Source organism: Oryctolagus cuniculus, chromosome 3 (assembly GCF_964237555.1).
Source record: "Oryctolagus cuniculus chromosome 3, mOryCun1.1, whole genome shotgun sequence".
NCBI lineage: Eukaryota > Metazoa > Chordata > Mammalia > Lagomorpha > Leporidae > Oryctolagus > Oryctolagus cuniculus.
Genome location: NC_091434.1, coordinates 57,777,554 through 57,797,011, shown reverse-complemented (window position 1 = coordinate 57,797,011; position 19,458 = coordinate 57,777,554). Strand labels below are relative to the sequence as shown.

The following is a 19,458-nucleotide window of genomic DNA, read 5'->3' as shown; positions in this document are numbered from 1 at the left end:
AAGTCATTCTTAGGATGAATATTTATAACTTTATCTTAGAAGAGAAAAAAGTCTCAAAACATAAGTGCTACCCTAAGGACCTAAAAAATAAAAAGGCCAACTAAATCCAAGGCAAGCAGACAGAAAGAAATAGAAGTCAATAAAACTGAAAACAAAAAATAAAGAAAACAAATGAAATCAAAAAGGGTTCTTTGTATCCATAATGAATAAAGAATTGTCAAAACTCAATAGTAAAAAAAAAATACAACTTTAGAGCCGGCGCCGTGGCTCAATAGGCTAATCCTCCACCTTGCGGCGCCGGCACACCGGGTTCTAGACCCGGTGGGGGCGCCGGATTCTGTCCCGGTCGCCCCTCTTCCAGGCCAGCTCTCTGCTATGGCCAGGGAGTGCAGTGGAGGATGGCCCAGGTGCTTGGGCCCTGCACCCCATGGGAGACCAGGAAAAGCACCTGGCTCCTGGCTCCTGCCAGGATCAGCGCGGTGCGCCGGCTGCAGCGGCGGCCATTGGAGGGTGAACCAACGGCAAAAGGAAGACCTTTCTCTCTCTGTCTCTCTCTCACTGTCCACTCTGCCTGTCAAAAAAAAAAAAAAAAAAAAAAAAAAAAAAAAAATACAACTTTAAATGGGTAAAAGAATTGCATAGACACAACAAAAAGGATATATGTGAATGATAGGCAAACCGATAGATATCCAGGGGCCAGCACTGCTGTGCAGTGGGTTAAAGCCCTGGCCTAAAGCGCCAGCATCCCATATGGTTGCCGGTTCAAGACCCCGCTGCTCCACTTCCAATCCAGCTCTCTGCAATGGCCTGGGAAAGCAGTAGAAGATGGCCCAAGTCCTTGGGCCCCTGCACCCATATGGGAGACCCGGAAGAAGCTTCTGGCTCCCGGCTTCAGATCGACGCAACTCTGGCCGTTGCAGCCATCTGGGGAGTGAACCAACGGATGGAAGACCTCTCTCTCTCTCTCTCTCTCTGCCTCTCCTCTCTCTGTATAACTCTGACTTTCAAACAAATAAAGTAAATCTTAAAAAAAAAAAAAAAAAAGAGATATCCAACATCATTATCCATAATGGAAATGCAAATTAAACCTTGATGAGCTGTCTTTACACACCTATTAAAATGACTAACAAAAATGAAACTGACAATAGCAAGTGCCAAAGAGGATATAGAGCAACGGGAACTCTTACAAATTGCTAGGGCAAAATTGGAGGGCCATTTTGGAAACAGTTTGGCAGTTCTCCACAAAGTAAAATATACACTTACCATATAACCCAGCAATTCTTTCCTAGATATTTACCCTACAGAAATGAAAATATATGTACAGTGCTCACCTTAGCAGCACATATGCTCAAATTAGAACCAAAAGGAGAAAATTAGCAAGGCCCTGTGCAAGGGTGACACGCAAATTTGTGAAGCATTCCATGTTTTTGAGGACCAGAACAATTAGTTAGCAGTAATAGGTTCTAGTGGGCTAACTGTAATTCACAATAATGTATTACATACTGCCTTAGAGACTAGCAAGAGAAAAGCTTGTAGACTCCAAACATAATGATAAGGAAACAGAAATGTTTGCCCTGCTAATTTCCTGGTTTGATCAGTTTGTGCTATATTTACAAGTTTCAAAATACTGCACTGTACTCCACACAAATGTACAAGTAATACATGCTAATCAAAAACTTTTAAACGAAGTTAAGTTCAGACAAAAACTTGTGCATGAATATTTACAGCGGCTCTCTTCATGACCACTCCGAACTGCAAGCACTCCAGATATCCTTCAAGGAATAAATGGATATACAAATGATAACACATCAAAGTAATAAAATACTCAGCAATAAAAAGGAATGAAATATTGATACCTGCAACAACTTGGATGAAACTCAAAGGCATAATGCTGCATGAAAAGTCAATCTCAAAAGGTTACATACTGTAGCATTCCATTTACATGACAGTTTCAAAAAGACAAAACAACAGTAATGAAGAACAGATTGGTAATTGCCAGTGGTGAAATGTGGGGAAATCTTACATAGAAATGGGTATAGATTGATCGAGTTCTTCAGGGTTTTGGAATTGTTCTGTCTCCTGATTGTGACAGTGGTTACATATCCATACACACTTTTAAAATTCATGTATACCAAATTATATACCAAAATAAAAAGTCAATGTTGTTATATGTTAATATTAGAAACAAAGTTATTATAAATAAGTAAATAATGTATAAGTTTATTTTTAAAATGTAGGACAAAAACATTCACAAAGAAGACTTGAGTATCTAGGTTACATTGAAGAATAAATTAACCACAAATGAAAACCGAGAAGATGGTGATATACTCACCACTGCTTGCCCCTCTACAGTTTCCATTGCTAGAATCCATAGGAAAATCTGAAAGGAAGATAGAATAAAGAAAGAACTATAACATATCTAATAAAGAATTCATATCTAAAAATATAAATCCATAATGTTTGACTTGGGTGAGAACCCAGGTGTCTCAGGAAGCGTATTCTTATTAGGGTCACCTGGTTGGCATTCTGATCATTTGTGAGTTGAATACAGATGAGATTTATTTTTCCATCTGATTAAAAGGTGATGCTCTTTGGAATCCTCAGCTGTGCCTGAAATTTCAGAATTTAATGTTAAAATTTTGCAAAATATGTAAATGATGAGCACCCTATCACAATAAAGCCGTACAAATAGGCACTCACCCAACATTTATGACTTGATTACAAAAACAAGCTAGGGGCCAGGGCTGTGGTGCAGTGGGTTAATGCCTTGGCCCAAAGCACCCGCAATCCATATGGGTGCCAGTTCAAGACCCAGCTGCTCCACTTTCTATCCAGCTCTCTGCTGTGGCCTGGGAAAGCAGTAGAAGATGGCCCAAGTCCTTGGGCCCCTGCCCCTGCGTGGCAGATCCGAAAGAAGCTCCTGGCTTCGGATTGATGCAGCTCCAGCCGTTGCGGCCAGTTGGGGAGTGAACCATCGGATGGAAGACCTCTCTCGCTCGCTCGCTTGCTCTCTTTCTCTTTCTCTGCCTCTCCTCTCTCTCTGTAACTTTTTCAAATAAATAAATGAATTTCAAAAAAAAAAAAAACAAACACATCTCTTCAATAAATAGATTTATCACACGGTACTGGGATACATTTAAATCCTTAGTGCCTAAGGAAAACACTCAGGGAGCAAGCTCATGCCATATTTTAATCACAGTCTAAATAGTTCTTCACCAGAGAGGAAGTCTATTGTCCAGGGACTATTCAAGCTGTGCAATTAATAGATGTGACAAATAATGAGAAATTGCCACTAATTTTAGGATGTCTGAATCCCAGAAAATGGTAACAAAGGTATTCTGTGTTCTAATCAAGAAAGCAGCCCCTAATGAGTAATGCTGAGTGCCTGAGCAGAGCACTATGTTCAAATGCTGTACCAAGTTATATGTTCTTGGCACTCCAGCTCAGTACTTCTATATAAGAGCTTCATATTTGTATTAACACTTCAGCTAAATGTGTCTCTGTGTTACAACAAAAAACAGCACTCTTGTGCTTTTTCTTCATGGGTCATATCATGAGTAAACTTAACAAGGAGGGATTAATATTGTTTTAGGGCAATAACCACAATTATAATTAATGAATTACTTTCTCGGGCTGAGTAAGCATCAGCTGCTATTTAAAAAGCTATATCCAAGGAAAGATAGCAGTCATCCAATAAATGAATAGAGAAGCAAGTGACAAACAATAATTCTAAAACATTTAATTCAACTTGGCATAAACTGTTAATTTAATGGCTTTTATTATATTCAAATACATCATTCATGAGAAATGTACCCACATTTTAAAGTAATCTTCCAATAGTTTTTTCCATTCCTGAATAACAATCACATGATAAATTTATATGGCCAATATAAAATAATCTACCTATAAGGAAGCAATTACAGTGATCTACATTTAAAATGTTGAGTGTTCAAAGACTGAAATAAAAATGAGGAAGAAACTCTTCTCTTGGAAAAAGAAAACCCTTTTGAAACAAGTGAGTCAAGAAGAGTATTTTCTTTCTTTCATTCTTATTCACCAGAAAATGTTTCAACACTTTTAAAAATGCTTAGAAGTCAATTATTAGAATAATCAGATAAAAATCAGATGCAAAATACCCTGAAATTCATACACAGTGTTTTGTATGAGTTTTGCATATTAAATCTTCTAAAAACTTTGATTGCAGGAATTTTAATGATTTTTATCAACAAAATTTTAAATTAAAATAGGTGATACTGTCCCAAGGATTTCCAGTGGAGGGCACAGAGGTTTCCGGAAGAAGAGTCCGAAAGGAACTGGGGGAGGTCGGGAATGTCTTCCAAATGAAGAATAGGATTGCAAAAGTACCAGGCTGAGAAATTGCCGTAGCCATCAAGGGACCTGGAAGTCCTCCAGGGAAGCTGAAACACTGAGCGTGTAAACAGAGAGGAAGCTCAAGAGCTGGGAGGGGTGAGATCATGAAGGCCAGTGGCAGATATCAAAGGATTTTAAGCAGAAGCTGGCTTTTCAGAAAGATCATCCTGCAGGTGTTCAAAGGGGGAATACTGTAACCAACGACCATCCTACGGCCACAGTCTATGTCAGAAACGGTGAAATCCAAACCAAGGAAATGGCATTAGACAGGGAGGAAAGGGAATTCGATTCAGAGTAGATCTAACAGCGCTTGCTACCTATCAAATGTGAGAGACGAGGAAATGTGTAGAATCAAGGCTCATTCTTGGGCCTGCATGACCAGGGTATGGTGATGCCTCTCCACAAGACAGAAAACACCAGAAAGGAGCAGTGCTTGAGGGCAATGAGATGATGAGTTCACTTTAGGGCATGCCGAGGGGCTTGGATCAGACATGAGAATCTGGAGTGTTCTCTGCTATCCCAAAAATGCAGCAATCTCTTATCTCTTGGAATCTATTGTCCAGAGCCTTCTTTTATCCTCTTAAGCCATATTTAAACAGGCTTTCAAAATACAACAAAAATTTTCTTTAACTGCAATCTGATGGGCAAAAGACACAGCTTCTCTTTAAAATTCAAATCATCTTTCTTAGTAAGAGAGGAAGTATAGTGAAGAAAGGATTCTGATTTTAAGCCTTTTTTTTTTTTTTTTTTTAAAGATTGATTTATTTGGAGGCCAGCACTTTGGTGTAGTAGGCTAAGCCTCCACCGACAGCACCAGCATCCCATATGGGTGCCAGTTCATGTCCTGGCTGCTCCTCTTCCAATCCAGCTTCCTGCTAATGTGCCTGGAAAAGCAGTGAAAGCTGGCCCAACTACTTGGGCCCCTGCATCCATGTGGGAGCCCCAGAAGAAGCTTCTGACTCCTGGCTTCAGATCAGTCCAGCCCCGGCCATCGCAGCCATTTGGACAGTGAACCAGCAGATGAAAGACCTTTCTCTCTGTCTCTCCCTCTATCTATAACTCTGCTTCTCAAATGATAAATAAATAAGTCAGAGTTATATAGAGAGGGAGAGATCTTCCACCCCTTGATTCAGTGCCCAAATGGTCCCAATGGCCAGGATGAGCCAGGCTGAAGCCAAAAACCAGGAGCCAGGAGCTTCAGCAGGGTCTCCCATGTGGGTGACAGGGGCCCAAGCGCCTGGGCCACTTTCTGCTTCTTTTCCAAAGCACATTAGCTGGGAGCTGGATCAGAAGTGGAACAGCCAGGACATGACCCAGTACCCATATGGGAAGCCAGTGTGGCTTTACCCACTATGCCATAATGCTGACCCCTGAATTCTGTTTCCTATAAGCTGTATTAACTTGGGCAAGTCACCTAATTTCTCTATGTGCCTCTGCATCCTTTTCTGCAAAATGGGAATAGTGCCTCCTATGTAATTGTTAGTTAACATGCATAATGTACGTAGAAGAGCACCCAGAACATGTGTTGGTTTTTATTCTGTTGCTATTAATGAGCCCTATCCTACAGATGTCATGTCCTCTTCCCAGTAATGTTGCTGTAAAACACTTATATTATGCTTCACCATTCACAAAATAAATGAATCACTTCATATGAATATTTTCTTCTTCACAATATCCAATCAATGTCAATGCAAAATGACATGTTTGAACACAAAATCAATGACAAATCTGGAATTCCAACTAAGGGCCTATAACTCCAAAATTTTTTCCTCAAAATTGAGAAAATACAGCCAATTCTTTATTCAAAACTATAATATGGTAACTCTTGGTTTCCTTATTTTTAAATTTATTTTAAATATATATATATTATTTTAAAAGCAGAGTTACAGAGAGAGGGAGTTACAAAGAGAGAGAGCTTTGATCCACTGGCTCACTCCCCAGATGGCGGCAGCAGCCAGGAGCCAGGAGATTCATCCAGGTCTCCCACGTGAGTGCACTTAGACCATCTTCTGCTTCTTTCCCGGGTGCATTATCAGGGAGCTGGATCAGAAATGGAGCAGCTGGGACTGGTACCTGTATGGGAATTGGTACCCATATGGGATGCTGGTACTGCAGGCGGTGGCTTAACCCATTACACCACAATGCCGGCTCCATGGTCTCTTCTTTTTAGACATCAAGTAAATATAGAAAGGTTTACTATAACTTGGTCAGTTTGCTGTTTGTCACAGCTATTTGAAAATGTGGTAGAAATGAGATAAAAAGTGAATGATTAAATACAGTTTAGAGGGGTTAGAGACTACATAAGATTCTATTTCCACTGATAATCAAGTTAGCTGTAAATAAATTTAATAACATTCTGAGATACTTTTCTGTACCATATTCAGACTGTCTTTCTATATTTTACATAATAAGTGATCTTTAGGACTGGAGAGAAAACATTCTAATCTAAAATTTCCATTTCTCCTTTCCATTCTATTTTCTTTCTCATATCACAGTAAATAATTCTTCTTCCTTCTTGGTATTTGGCCCCTCAAATATTTGTAGACCAGGGCTAAAGAAAAGGCTGCCTGTTCCTCCAGGAGTGGAGAAATGATTAAACAGCAGTTCCTGCATGTGAAAGTTGGCGCAGCTCTGCCAGGCGAGAAAGGGCCTGCAGAAATGTGTTGGGCAAGAGCTGGGATGACAAGTTAGTTCTACCACGGAAACCAGCAATGACTGAGGAGTGATTATGGAGTGCTTGGCGTGGCAAACTGTAGGTGTTGTAGAAATAGCTGTGAAATATCTTACCATAAACTTTCTTAAATGCTTGGATTCTGGGTTTCTGAGATAAACCATTTGTAATTAACAGACATCCACTGGACTTCATTCTTTTTTTCTGTTGCTCCCAAAGGGATATGCTCTTGAGCCTGAAGTGCAGGTCGATTTGTGTGAAATGAAATATTAACTTTATATATTCAGAAGAAATAAAATCTCTCTTCTGGTTATGTTGCAGTATAGAGCTTGTTTCTCAGAGATGAACTGATAGAAGTTCCAGTTTGTATCTGCTTTACTAGTATATTTTTAAGAACACAAAACAGAAAGTACCGGTCAATTTCCTATAACAAGGATAACACTAAAACAGCAGTAGCAGCAGCAGCAATTGGATCAGGGCTGACTATGTATGAGGGCCTAGGTTCAGAGCTTTACGTGCTATTTAATTTCATCTTCACCTTACCCTCAGGATATAATTAGCTTTGCCCCCATTTTACAGATTTTAAAACTTTGAATCAAAGAAGTTATATAGGCTGATGCCACGGCTCACTAGGCTAATCCTCTGCCTACGGCGCCAGCACCCCAGGTTCTAGTCCCAGTTGGGGCACCAGATTCTGTCTCAGTTGCTCCTCTTCCAGCCCAGCTCTCTGCTGTGGCCCGGGAGTTCAGTGGAGGATGGCCCAAGTGCTTGGGCCCTGCACCTGCATGGGAGACCAGGAGGAAGCACCTGGCTCCTGGCTTCAGATTGGCACAGCAGCCGGCCACAGCGGCCATTTGGGGGTGAACCAACAGAAGGAAGACCTTTCTCTCTCTCTCTCTCTCTCTCTCTCACTAACTCTGCCTGTAAAAAAAAAAAAAGAAGAAGAAGAAGAAGAAGAAGAAGAAGTTATATAATCTTCCCTTAGCAACAGTTGATATTGAGAAGTCAAGATTCAACATCTGGGGTCAGCACTGTGGTATAATGGGTTAAGTAAGCCAGCGCCTGCAGTGCCATCATCCCGTATGGGCACCAGTTCATCTCCTGACTGCTCCACTTCTGATTCAGCTCCCTGCTAATGCACCTGGAAAAGCAGTGGAGGATGGCCTAAGTACCTGGACCCCTGCACCAATGTGGGAGACCCGAAAGAAGCTCCTGGCCCCCAGCTTCTGTGGCTATTTGGGGAGTGAATCAGCAGACTGAAGACACCTCTCTCTCTCTCTCTAACTCTGCCTTTCAAATAAATAAATAAATCTTTAAAACACATACACACAGATTTAATAACTGATCTGCCTGACTCTTTATTCACCAAGCAATAATAAAGATTTCACTAGGACTGGGCATTGTGGCACAGTGAGTTAAGCTGCCATTTGGGACACTCGCATCCCAAATCTGAGTGCATGGGATCAAGTCACACCTCAACGTCCAATCCAGCTTACTGTTAATGTGCCTGGAAGGCAACAGATAACTTCCCAAGAACTTGGGATCCTGCCACCCACACAGGAGACCCTGATGGAATCCCTTGCTCCTGGTTTTGGTCCTGCTTAGCCCTAACTATTGTGGGCATTTGATGAAGGAACCAATAGATAAATTTCTCTGTGTCTCTTTCTCTTTGTGTGTCACTCTGCCTTCCAAATAATAAAAAATTATTTTAAAAAAGTTTAATTAAATGTTTAATTAACTGGTAGAATGGCTAAATTGAACTGAATTAGATAAAGTTGCCCTCATACATGAAACCACATGCATGGAAATATAAAATGTGTAAGAACAAAATCCATGAGGCTGACACCATTTTGCAGCAGGTTAAAGCCCCAGTCTGCAGTGCCAACATCCAAATGTGTGCCGGTTCGAGTCCCAGCTCTCTGTTAAGGTACCTGGGAAAGCAGCAGAGGATGCACCCATGGGGGAGACCCCAAGGAAGCTCCTGACTCCTGGCTTCAGATCAGCCTAGCTCTGGACCTTACAGCCATTTACAGAGTGAACCAGCGGATGTGTCTCTGTCTCTGTCTCTCTCTCTCTCTCTCTCTCTCTTTCTCTGTAACTCTGCCTTTCAAATAAATAAAATAAATCTTTTAAAAAAATTTGTGTGAATTTAATATTAATAGTCAGGATGTGACCTATTCTTTATAAAAGTATGTTTACCGTTAGTATTTTAAAGCAAAACATAGTTTGAAGCATTACTCCATTACAGTAACACTAAGCTTTGTAAAATGCTCTAAGCTTGCTTGTGGAGTTATAATAATACACAATGAGGGAACAAAGCCCTAGAATGGTAGAATCTGAAAATCCTCTTAATGTTGAAGGAATGTAAAACATTATCCCGTTTTATTCAGGGAGACTTCATTTTTGTATCTGGCTGGATAGATTCTAGTTGTAAGACACAGGGATTCTGTTTATACCTGAAGGAAGAAAAAAGAACCCGCTTGGTGAACTGTCCTAGCCCACTAAACCAAGGGATATATTGCACTGTAAATTAAACTGGTCACATGTGGTAGTTCCTAAGTAATTCCAGGTGTCTGACAGTTTGACCCAACACAGGGAATGTAATTTTCAACAAGCTAGCCCTGGAAGCTAGGGGAGCCTTCAGGCTAAAATCCACCCTCCACAACTTATTCCCACCTCCCTTTCAGCTCCCTCCTGCCACCACTATCTGATTCACACTGAGGATTATGGTAGGGGGTGGGGAGACCATTACTAAATTATGATTCCAACTACCGCCTACTCCTACTTATTTTTCTAGCAAGGATGCTGTCAGCAAAGCAAGTATTATGATATCTTAAAGAAGCTCAGAAACCAAGTTCCATGGACTAACAAATTGTTTCCATGCATGTCCTATTTGAGTCCTTCAATGAGGCAATTGTTCCCCGTTTGGTCCACAGTGATAGGTGACTCAGGAACACTTAATGGAACTGCTTCCTATCCATCCTGACTATGGTTTTTTGAGAGCTATTAACCATGCCAAACCTGGCTCATTGGAGGTCCACCTCGAAAGGGGTTTAAGAGCAACTTTTGTCCTTCAAGGGGAGGAATGCATTTCAGCATGAACCACTGCCACTTCATTCCTCGCCCTTGGCCTGAGAGCAGTGCCAGCATTTAACGGATGCTAAGTGCCTGGCAAAGCAGGGCAGCCAAGTGCATTGAGCTCTTCCAGAGTCTGCAGAGCCTATGACTACAGTGAGCACAAAGGCTCCAGGGTGCTCCTTAAGCTCAAAGAGTAAAAAGAAATACATTTCTTTCTGATTTTTCTACAACCAACTCCTGGGTCTTAAGGTCAAGATTACAAGAGGTATATTCAAAGAGTGATAGACTAAGTGGGATGACCTCGTTCTGCTTGGTATTGGTTTCTCAGCTATTTGTGCAAGTATTTTTTCTTTCCCCTATCATTCAGGGTTAACAAAATCAATGTGCACAGAAAGTATTTTTACAAATCAATTCCCTGGTATCTAGAAACTATTACACAGTAATGGACTGGAGATGTGAGCCTAGGCTGAGTAAAGAAAAACTGATATTCAAGAAACGAACAGAAATGGAGGCAACCAAGTCAACACACATCTGAGGAAGGTATTAAAGTGAAAATTTGATTTTTTTTTATAGAGAATATATATATGAAGGGTGAAAGTGAAGTTTGGGTTAGTTGGCAGGAGTGGTATTGACTTTGAATTAAATGGACCATGAAGAACCAGGTTTCAATGGGAGTGTCAGAATTAGGAATGTCATAATCAAACTACACACTAGTGAGAAAACAACTTGTGATTGATTCTGTTAAATGTAGAACTGCAATGAAGTTTTACAGTAGGGAAAGACCTAAATGAAGGTGTTCTTAAGGCACACATTGAGAGTATAAAACAAGCCATTAAAGACAAATCATTTATAGTGTATGAGACTGGGATGAGGGGTGAGATTAAAAATAACATTACATGAATGTATGATGATAACATGCCTTAAATATAACTTCTTCCATCCATAAGCCACTTGCAAAATGACCTAAAGGCATGTGGACATGTGAAAGAGCCCAGTAATTTCAGTGTGCCAGCTCTACTGCTGGAGCAAGCCACAGAAACTAATTAGCAGTGCATAGCAATGCTTCACAGCTGTTTCAGTCTGGAATGGAAGAACAATTTATCTCATTGAAAGGAGAGGGAAATTTAAGGTGAAGGTAATTGCTCAAATTGGGTTTTAAGCAAACACATGCCACTAACATCTGTGGGTTGGAGCAAGGTTACTGAAATTATCTTGGCATGATGAGAAACTAGAAATTATCCTTAATGATTAGAAATTATCTCTATGATTAAAAGTGAATGGGGGCTTCAGCTTTCTGTTTTCTCCACACAACCTTAGCAAGCAGCAAAAACAGAACCAGGCGAGAAAACTCAAAAGTGATTACAAACATTAAGAAGGACATTAAGAGCATCACCATACAAAAAAGGCGTAGAGAGGGTCAGAATGTTGGGGAAGTGTGAGAGGGTGGAGTGAACCGAATGTTTTAGAAACTCACATTGCCTGTTGGAATAGAGGGCAGCCCTTTGGGAGGATGATGAGGTGAGAGTTAAAGAAAAGAAGCGTGGTGTTCCATAGAACAGTAAGACAGAGGGTAAGATAAGTGATCCGAAGAGAAAAGGCAGAATTCAGAGTAAAGGAAGAGGGGAGGGTGCGCAGGGTGGAAGCTCACCGGCTCCGTCCGCAGTGACGATGGCCTCGGGGGAGATGCACACGCCTCGGTCGTACACCGGCAGCTCCTCACAGGCCAGACTCTCCGGCCACGAGTGGCGGTACTTGATGAGGATGGGCTCACAGCCCTGCCGGGCCCGCTCGCACACAGACTTGCAGGGCTTGATGGGCTCGTGCTGGAAGTCAATGGTGCAGATGGGCGCGTACATGGCACAGAGGAAAAAGAGCAGATCGGGGCTGCAGTGGGTGCCCAGCAGACCCTCGAACTGCTCGATGGCCAGGATGGCGTTGGCCTGGGTGCTGTGGTGCAGGTGGTTGGGCATCTTGGTCATGTTCCAGGGCAGAGACTTGCACAGGGGGATGCGCACTGGCTCGCAGGCTGCAGCCCAGGCTCCGGGCACCTGGAGCAAGCAGAACACGGCCAGGGCGAACAGCCCGGCCTGGCTGTCGCAGGCCATGCTCCCGGCAGGACGGGGCAGCGTGCAGCAGTGCCGTGGACGCCCAGAGGCCCGCTGCGCCGTCTCCTCCCGTCCCCTGGAAGTGGACACAATGATCTGGGAGCTTCTCCTCCCCCGGCAATCTCACAGCTTCCTTGGATCAAATTCCCCCAATGGGGTCCCACGAGCTTCGCTGAGCTCCAGCCGCCACCGCCCCTGCCGCTCTGGCCGCTCTTTCCCAAGGCTTAAGCCTTCGGGGGCAACAGCATCTATTTATTCCTCTCCCGCTGGCAGAAGCGTCGAACTTCGCAGATCAATCAGATGCGCGCAGCGCAGGGGGGAAGCGAGGGAGGAATCAAAACAAAAGTAGGATTCCGCTGCGGTAGTTCGAGCTCTGGGGTATCACGTCCCCCGGATCACAAAAAAGGTGCTGGAAGCAGCATTAAATCCTCTAAAGTGAGGAGGAGGAGAAGATGGAGGAGGAGGAGGAGGGAGAGGGAGAGGGGGAGGAGGGGGAACTCTCGTGCGAGGGGAGGGTGCAGGAAGAGTTTGCAAGTCTCGGTGTGCGCAGCCGCCCCTGTGACCGCGACTGCCAGCGGGCCCCCGCGGGAGGAGCGTGGCCCGGAGGTCTCGGTGCCCCCAGATCCCGCAGCCCCTCACTTTCCCATCTCCGGGCGGGACAGAGAGCTCCGCCCGCCCTCCGCCGCCTGCTCCCTCTTGCCAGCTCGGTTTCCCAGGAGCAGTGCGGAGGGAAGCCTTGCCCAGCAGCGAGGATGCCAGAACCAGGACAGTACCCGCCCGACGTTGGCCCCAAAGATGAGCCCCCAGCCCCGCACTGAAAAGTTCCCTGTCCTTCCTCCCGCCCCCCAGGTTCCCTCTTGGGAACCCGCTGAGCCCCTCTCTCCCGGGAGGTACGAGCGATCACAGGCTCTGCACAAAGTCAGACGCGAGGGAAAGGGGCTTAAGCTGCGGAGCGCTCGGGCGCGCCTGCCAGCGCCCGGGCAGCCCTGACCGCCCAGAGTCGCGACTGCAGCGGTGTGCCTGTCTGCGCGGGGTCGGGGGTTGCCTTTCATAAAAAGAGAAGCCACGCTGGGCGGGATTCCAAACAGGCCGCCAGAAGCAAGGAACCCAGTAGTTTTTTTTTTTTTTTTTTTCTTTGCCCTATGGAACTTTCGAGTTTTACTTTTAAGCGTACGAGTGGAAAGTAACTACTTAAAAGCACTTGGTCTTTTTGTCTGAGTTTGCTCACTGCTATAAAATGGCATTTATCATCGAACTCTTGTCACCAATGCCGCTGAACCCCATACAGGTAACTAACTGGTGATGATGATAGTGCTAGCAACGACACAAGCCGAGATCTCCATCCAGATGAGTTCCATTTAGAGGAGAAAATAGAAAACAGATGCTCTCCTGGTCGGCTCCTTCCACTAATGACTCCCTCTTTCTCTTCCTCTCCCCCCCCCCCCCATCCCGTCCCTTTTCAGCGTATTGTAAGTGAAATGACCTGCAGAGCCCCTATCACCAAGCCCTTCCAATGGGAAATCAGTGAGCCAAAGGCTGCGGACTGTCAGAAAACAGCCTCCACTGAGATGAGGCAGAAACAAAACCTAAAACAAAACAGGAAGTCACCTTTGCTCTGCATCATTGAAATAATTCTCCCCGTGGATAATAAGCAGAGAACGTGTGTCCCCACTTCAGAGCACCCAGAGAGACTTTGGTTTCCGTTCCCCAGCGTGCACTTGACAGCACGTATAAATGCCAGCGCTAACTTGAGCTGATGGAATTTTATCTCTAAAATGACCATAAACAGCGCTTTGTGACTGCAGTAAATTTTTTCAAAAGGAACTCTGTTCCACTTAGGAAGAAAAAAAAAAAAAGAAAAGAAAAAACAACAGATGGTAGATAGGGAGTCAGCTAGTACACAAACTTTTCCTGGGCTACTCTTATTTAATATCACATAAGAAAACAAAGTCAGAAATTATAGAAGTAGATGCAAAATGGGCCAGCATCTAAAATTTAGGGAGAAAACAAGTCAATATTAGAATATTTGGGGGACATTCTGAATAAGGAAAATAGATAAGTAGTGAGGGGCAGATATAATAGATTTCCTGCTAAATATGTTTACTTGTTCATCTTAAATCGTACAGCATGAGAACAGCAAACCAATTGCTTTAGTGGCTCTACACCCATCTAAGGTAAAGTGTTTTCCTTTCCCTGCACAAAGTCGGCTCTCCCCTTTGTCTAACACATGTCCTCTCAGTCTGAATTTCCTCAGTCTTTACCAAAACTCCAAATAGGGGCCTCGGTTAAGCTGCCACATGAAGTCTCATGCCAGTTCAAGTCCCAGCTTCTCCACTTCCTTTTTTTTTTTTTTTGACAGGCAGAGTGGACAGTGAGAGAGAGAAAGGTCTTCCTTTACCACTGGTTCACCCTCCAATGGCTGCTGTGGCCCGGCGCACTGCACTGCTCCGAAGGCAGGAGCCAGGTGCTTCTCCTGGTTTCCCATGCGGGTGCAGGGCCCAAAGACTTGGGCCATCATCCAATGCACTCTCGGGCCACAGCAGAGAGCTGGACAGGAAGAGGGGCAACCGGAACAGAATCCAGCGTGCCGATGCCGTAGGCAGAGGATTAGCCTAGTGAGCTGCGGTGCCGGCCCCCAGCTGCTCCACTTCCAATCCTTCTCCCTGCTAATGGTGTGAGAAAGCAAGTACTTGGGCCCCTTCACCCAAATGGGAGACCCAGAAGAAACCCCTGGCTTCTGTAGCCATTTGGGGAGTGAACTAAGTATGGAAGAAATGTCTCTTTCTCTCTCTCTCTCTCCCCCCTTCTGTAATTCTGCCTTTCAAATAAATATTTTTTAAAAAATTCATTACCTCCAGAAAGCCTTTCTCAGTATCTCATTCAATTCTGCTCATTTTTCTAGTTACTTCCCTTGAACATTGTTCATTTACACAAACTATTCTTAGCACTTACCAATTTATTCAAAATTTTTTCTTCCATTGTTTCTTCTGGGTATGCTCTACCTTTCTAAACAGCATGTTTGATATTTGAAAGAAGAATCCATCTTTTGTTTCTTTTGAAAATAGACACCAGAGGATGGGGCCAGCGCTGTGCACAGGAGGTTAATCTTCCGCCTGAGGCGCCAGCATCCCACATGGACACTGGTTCTAGTCCCAGCTGCGCTCTTTTATGGCCTGGGAAAGCAGTGAAAGATGGCCCAAGCACTTGGGCCCCTGCACCAGCGTGGGAGATTGGCAAGAAGCTCCTGGACCCTGGCTACAGATCGGCGTAGCTCTGTTGCGGCCATTTGAGGAGTAACCATCAGAGGAAAGACCTTTCTCTCTGTCTCTCCTTTTCACTGTCTGTAACTCTACCTCTCAAATAAATGAATAAAATCTTTTTTAAAAAAATAAAAAGATATAAGAGAGGGGCCAGCACTGTGGCATAGCATCCCATATGGGAGCAGGTTTGTGTTCTGGCTGCTCCGCTTCTGATCCACTCTGCTATGGCCTGGGAAAGCAGTGGAGGATGGCCCAAGTCCTTGGGCCCCTGCACCCATGTGGGAGACCCAGAAGAAGCTCCTGGCTCCTGGCTTCAGATCAGCACAGCTCTAGCCATTGTGGACATCTGGGGAGTGAACCAGTGGATAGAAGTCCTCTCTCTCTCTCTGCCTCTTCCTCTGCCTCTCTGAAACTCTGCCTTTCAAATAAATAAATAAATCTTTTAAAAAATATATATATATGAGAGGCTGGAGCCGTGGCTCAATAGGCTAATCCTCCGCCTAGTTCTAGTCCCGGTCGGGGCTCCGGATTCTGTCCTGGTTGCCCCTCTTCCAGGCCAGCTCTCTGCTGTGGCCCGAGAGTGCAGTGGAGGATGGCCCAAGTGCTTGGGCCCTGCACCCACATGGGAAACCAGGAGAAGCACCTGGCTCCTGCCTTCGGATCAGCATGATGCACCGGCAGCAGCGCGCCGGCCATGGCGGCCATTGGAGGGTGAACCAACGGCAAAAAGGAAGACCTTTCTCTCTGTCTCTCTCTCTTTCACTGTCCACTCTGCCTGTCAAAAATAAAAATATATATATATGAGAGCTGTTGATTGATATAATTGAAACACAATATTCTAAAAATGTCAAAGGAAAATAAAAGGAATTAATTTAAATAAATAAAATAGTACAATTAATATAAGTAAAATTTCAAAATCTTTGAAATTTAAAGTCTTCTCTTAGAAATGAAATATAATCTAAGTAAATAATGATAGCTAAGTTTGAAAATTAGGAGATATGCTCATCCACTGTGGATGAGCTGTAGCCTAGAAAATGAGGGGCTTCAAACAGACCCAAATTTAGAGGATAAATCAAGAAGCAGAAGATCAACAACTTGTGCTTTAGGCCTTAAAGTGATAATGTGAAAACTGAACACCAAAACATGACCAGGTTCAAATTAGAAATTAACCTTAAAGTTATCTCCATAAGACTAGAAATTCTACAAAACAGTCGATAAGAAGCTGTAACCGACCTTGTCTTCAGTCATCTGTGGTTTGTTAACCTTGAAGCTGAACCAGTCTCTTATGTGGATACAGAAATAATCAGAGCACAAATTGGTCAAGTCGGCAACTATATAACTACAAATCCAATGAATTTTTTCTAAAGTTTTTCCTCAGCTTTGCTCATCAGAATGTCAACAATGGCTACAAAGGGGCCATCATTGTGGCATAGCAGGTTAAGCCTCTGTGTGCAATGCTAGCATCCCACTTGGGCTCAGTTTGGAGTCCCGTCTGCTAAACTTCAAATCCAACTCCCAGCTAGTGAGCTTGAGAAAGCAGTGAAAGATGGCCCAAGTGCTTGGGCCCCTGCCACCCGTGTGGGAGACCCGAAAGAAGCTCCCAGCCTAGCTTCCACCTGGCCCAGCCCCAAACTATTGCAGCCATTTGGGGAGTGAACCAGCGGATGGAAGATGTCTCTCCTCTGCCTTTCAAATAAATAAAAACATTTTTTTTAATGGCTACTGAAATATTTCTAGAGTCAAAGTGAGATACTTCAAAATAAATTAGCCAGTGTAAAGGGCTTAAGTCTCAACGTATATTCTCCCAGTGCACATAGAACCCTTCCTGGAAATAGGTTTAGTAATCCCAACATCACCAGTCAATTAACTAACCCCAACTGGGCACCCTAACTCACTGAGATTCTTGCTAACACAAGAATATTAATCATCCTGTACAAGTGTTGCTCCAAGATCCTTTCTAACTGAAACCCCAATCCTATCATTGGCTAGTACTCTTTCAATTTTTTCCTCCATTCTTCCATCTCTAAGAATCAGATTAGTATAATGCAACTTAGGCCAGAAGAGCAGGATCCACTCCATGCTACAACTTTAGTGACTAATTCCTAATCCTAAATCTCAAAGGGTGAATGCAGACATCTTGCTTCTTTCTTAGGGTGTACTTAATCACCTTTCACAGACACAGATATTATTTCTTAGAATGTAGCAAGATGAGGAGGCTAATGCAAATATTTTACTCTTCTACTGTTTAATATTATTATCTGCCTGAAATTTGTGCCTTAGAAATCTATTTTCCCTTACTCAAATTTGGAATCCTTTTTTCATGTGATTACTTACTAATCTGAAAGCAGAAAAAGTTGGAATCTGGTCAGCACCAGAGTTATGCTTTGAATTTGGTATCCTATATAATAATAGCAAGTACTTATTCAACATTTATTTTGTACTGGGCCCTGTTAAAATTTTTCATTGTCACAACAACCCCATAACATAGTACCATTATTATTCCCATTTTACAATGAGGAAATTGGGCTACAGAATGAATGAATAATTTTCCTCAGCTCCTATGACTTAGTAAGAGACCACGTCGGACTGAAGTCCAGGCAATCCAGCTACAAGTCCTGTGTTCTTCCTATCAGCGCTGCCTTGCCTCTGCCTGGAAACTGACTCCTCCAACCTTGACCCAGTGCCCATGAGGAACTGTTTGGTACACTTTAGTATGAATATTAAACTGCACGCCGTCCCTCAGATAACTTGATTTATAACAACTGTATTGAGTTATAATTTGCATACCATACAGTTCACCCGTTTCAAGTATACAACTCAGTGGTTCTCAGTTTATTCACATAGTTGTGTAAATATTACCACAAGCAATTTTAGAACATTTTCTTCACCCAACAAAAGATATCCCATACTCATTAGAACTTTCCATTTCCCCCCTAACCTTCCAACCCTAAACAGCCAGTAACATAGCTATTTGTCTGTTCTGAACATATATGAACATATATATATAATATATATATATACACACCTATTTGTATACATGGACTCACACAATCTGTGGTCTTCTTAACTGACTTCTTTCCCCCTGTGTGTTTTTAGGTTTATGCACAGTGTAGCATGTATGAGTACATTATTATGTTTTACTGGTGGTGAATACTGGTGAATAATAATACATGAATATTATATAGTATATATATATATATATATACACAGATATACCTCATTTTACTTCTCAGTTGATGGACACTTGTCGCTCCCCCTCTTCACGGAGGGACGACACTAGACCCTGCGCTGTTCTTTTGTCTGCTCAGCCCTTCCCGGGTTTGCTGCTGGTTCTTCCCGGGTTGGCTACCGACCCTCCACCTCCGTGGAGGGGCGGTTCCCCCCACCACTTTCCCCACTTCCGCGGGGGAGCGGCACACCGCCGGCCGGCTCTCTCGGGGGCTGCTCAGATGTTATCCGGATGTTCCCCTTAGATGTTCCTGGTGCATGTTGTCTCTCTCCTACTTTATAGTCCTCTTCCACCAATCCCAACTCTGCTACCCACACGCCGAGTACGCTGCTCTCCTCCAATCAGGAGCAGGATCAGCTCCTGCAGGTTATTGGTCGAACTGGAGGCAGCTGTGTAAAAGTTGTTTACTCCTCTCCCAGCGCCATATTGTGGGAGAGCAGATGCATAGAATAAGTCTTAATTCCAGTAACTTAGTCTAGTCTGAGTTGCTCCCCACAACACTTCAGTTGTTTCCACTTCTTGACTATTGTGAATAATATTGCTATGAACATTTGTGTAGAAGTTTCTGCTTGGATATGTATTTTCATTTCTCTTGGGTAGATACCTAGGAATGGAATTGCTGGATCATATAGTAAGTCATTTTTTTAACTACCAAACTGTTTTCAAATTGGCTGAAACACTACCGGTAACATATAAGTGTTCCATTTTTTCCATATCCTTGCCAATACTTACATAAACAACAAT

At 43.3% G+C, this 19,458-nt stretch overlaps 1 protein-coding gene and 1 non-coding gene across 2 annotated transcripts in view; one reads left to right on the top strand and one right to left on the bottom strand.

The window, feature by feature from the left end:
- Nucleotides 1-13,221, bottom strand: part of FRZB (frizzled related protein) — a 46,065-nt gene extending 32,844 nt beyond the window's left edge. The window contains exons 1-2 of the mRNA XM_002712232.5: nt 11,769-13,221; nt 2,333-2,380 (exon numbers count right to left, since the gene is read on the bottom strand). Coding sequence (XP_002712278.1) covers nt 2,333-2,380; nt 11,769-12,225 — 505 coding nt within the window. The 5' untranslated portion in view covers nt 12,226-13,221. The remainder of the gene's footprint in view (nt 1-2,332; nt 2,381-11,768) is intronic.
- On the top strand, nt 1,324-1,429 carry LOC127491883 (U6 spliceosomal RNA). Its single transcript, XR_007920815.2, has one exon. It is a non-coding gene; the product is annotated as a U6 spliceosomal RNA (small nuclear RNA).
- Nucleotides 13,222-19,458: the final 6,237 nt, after the last annotated feature.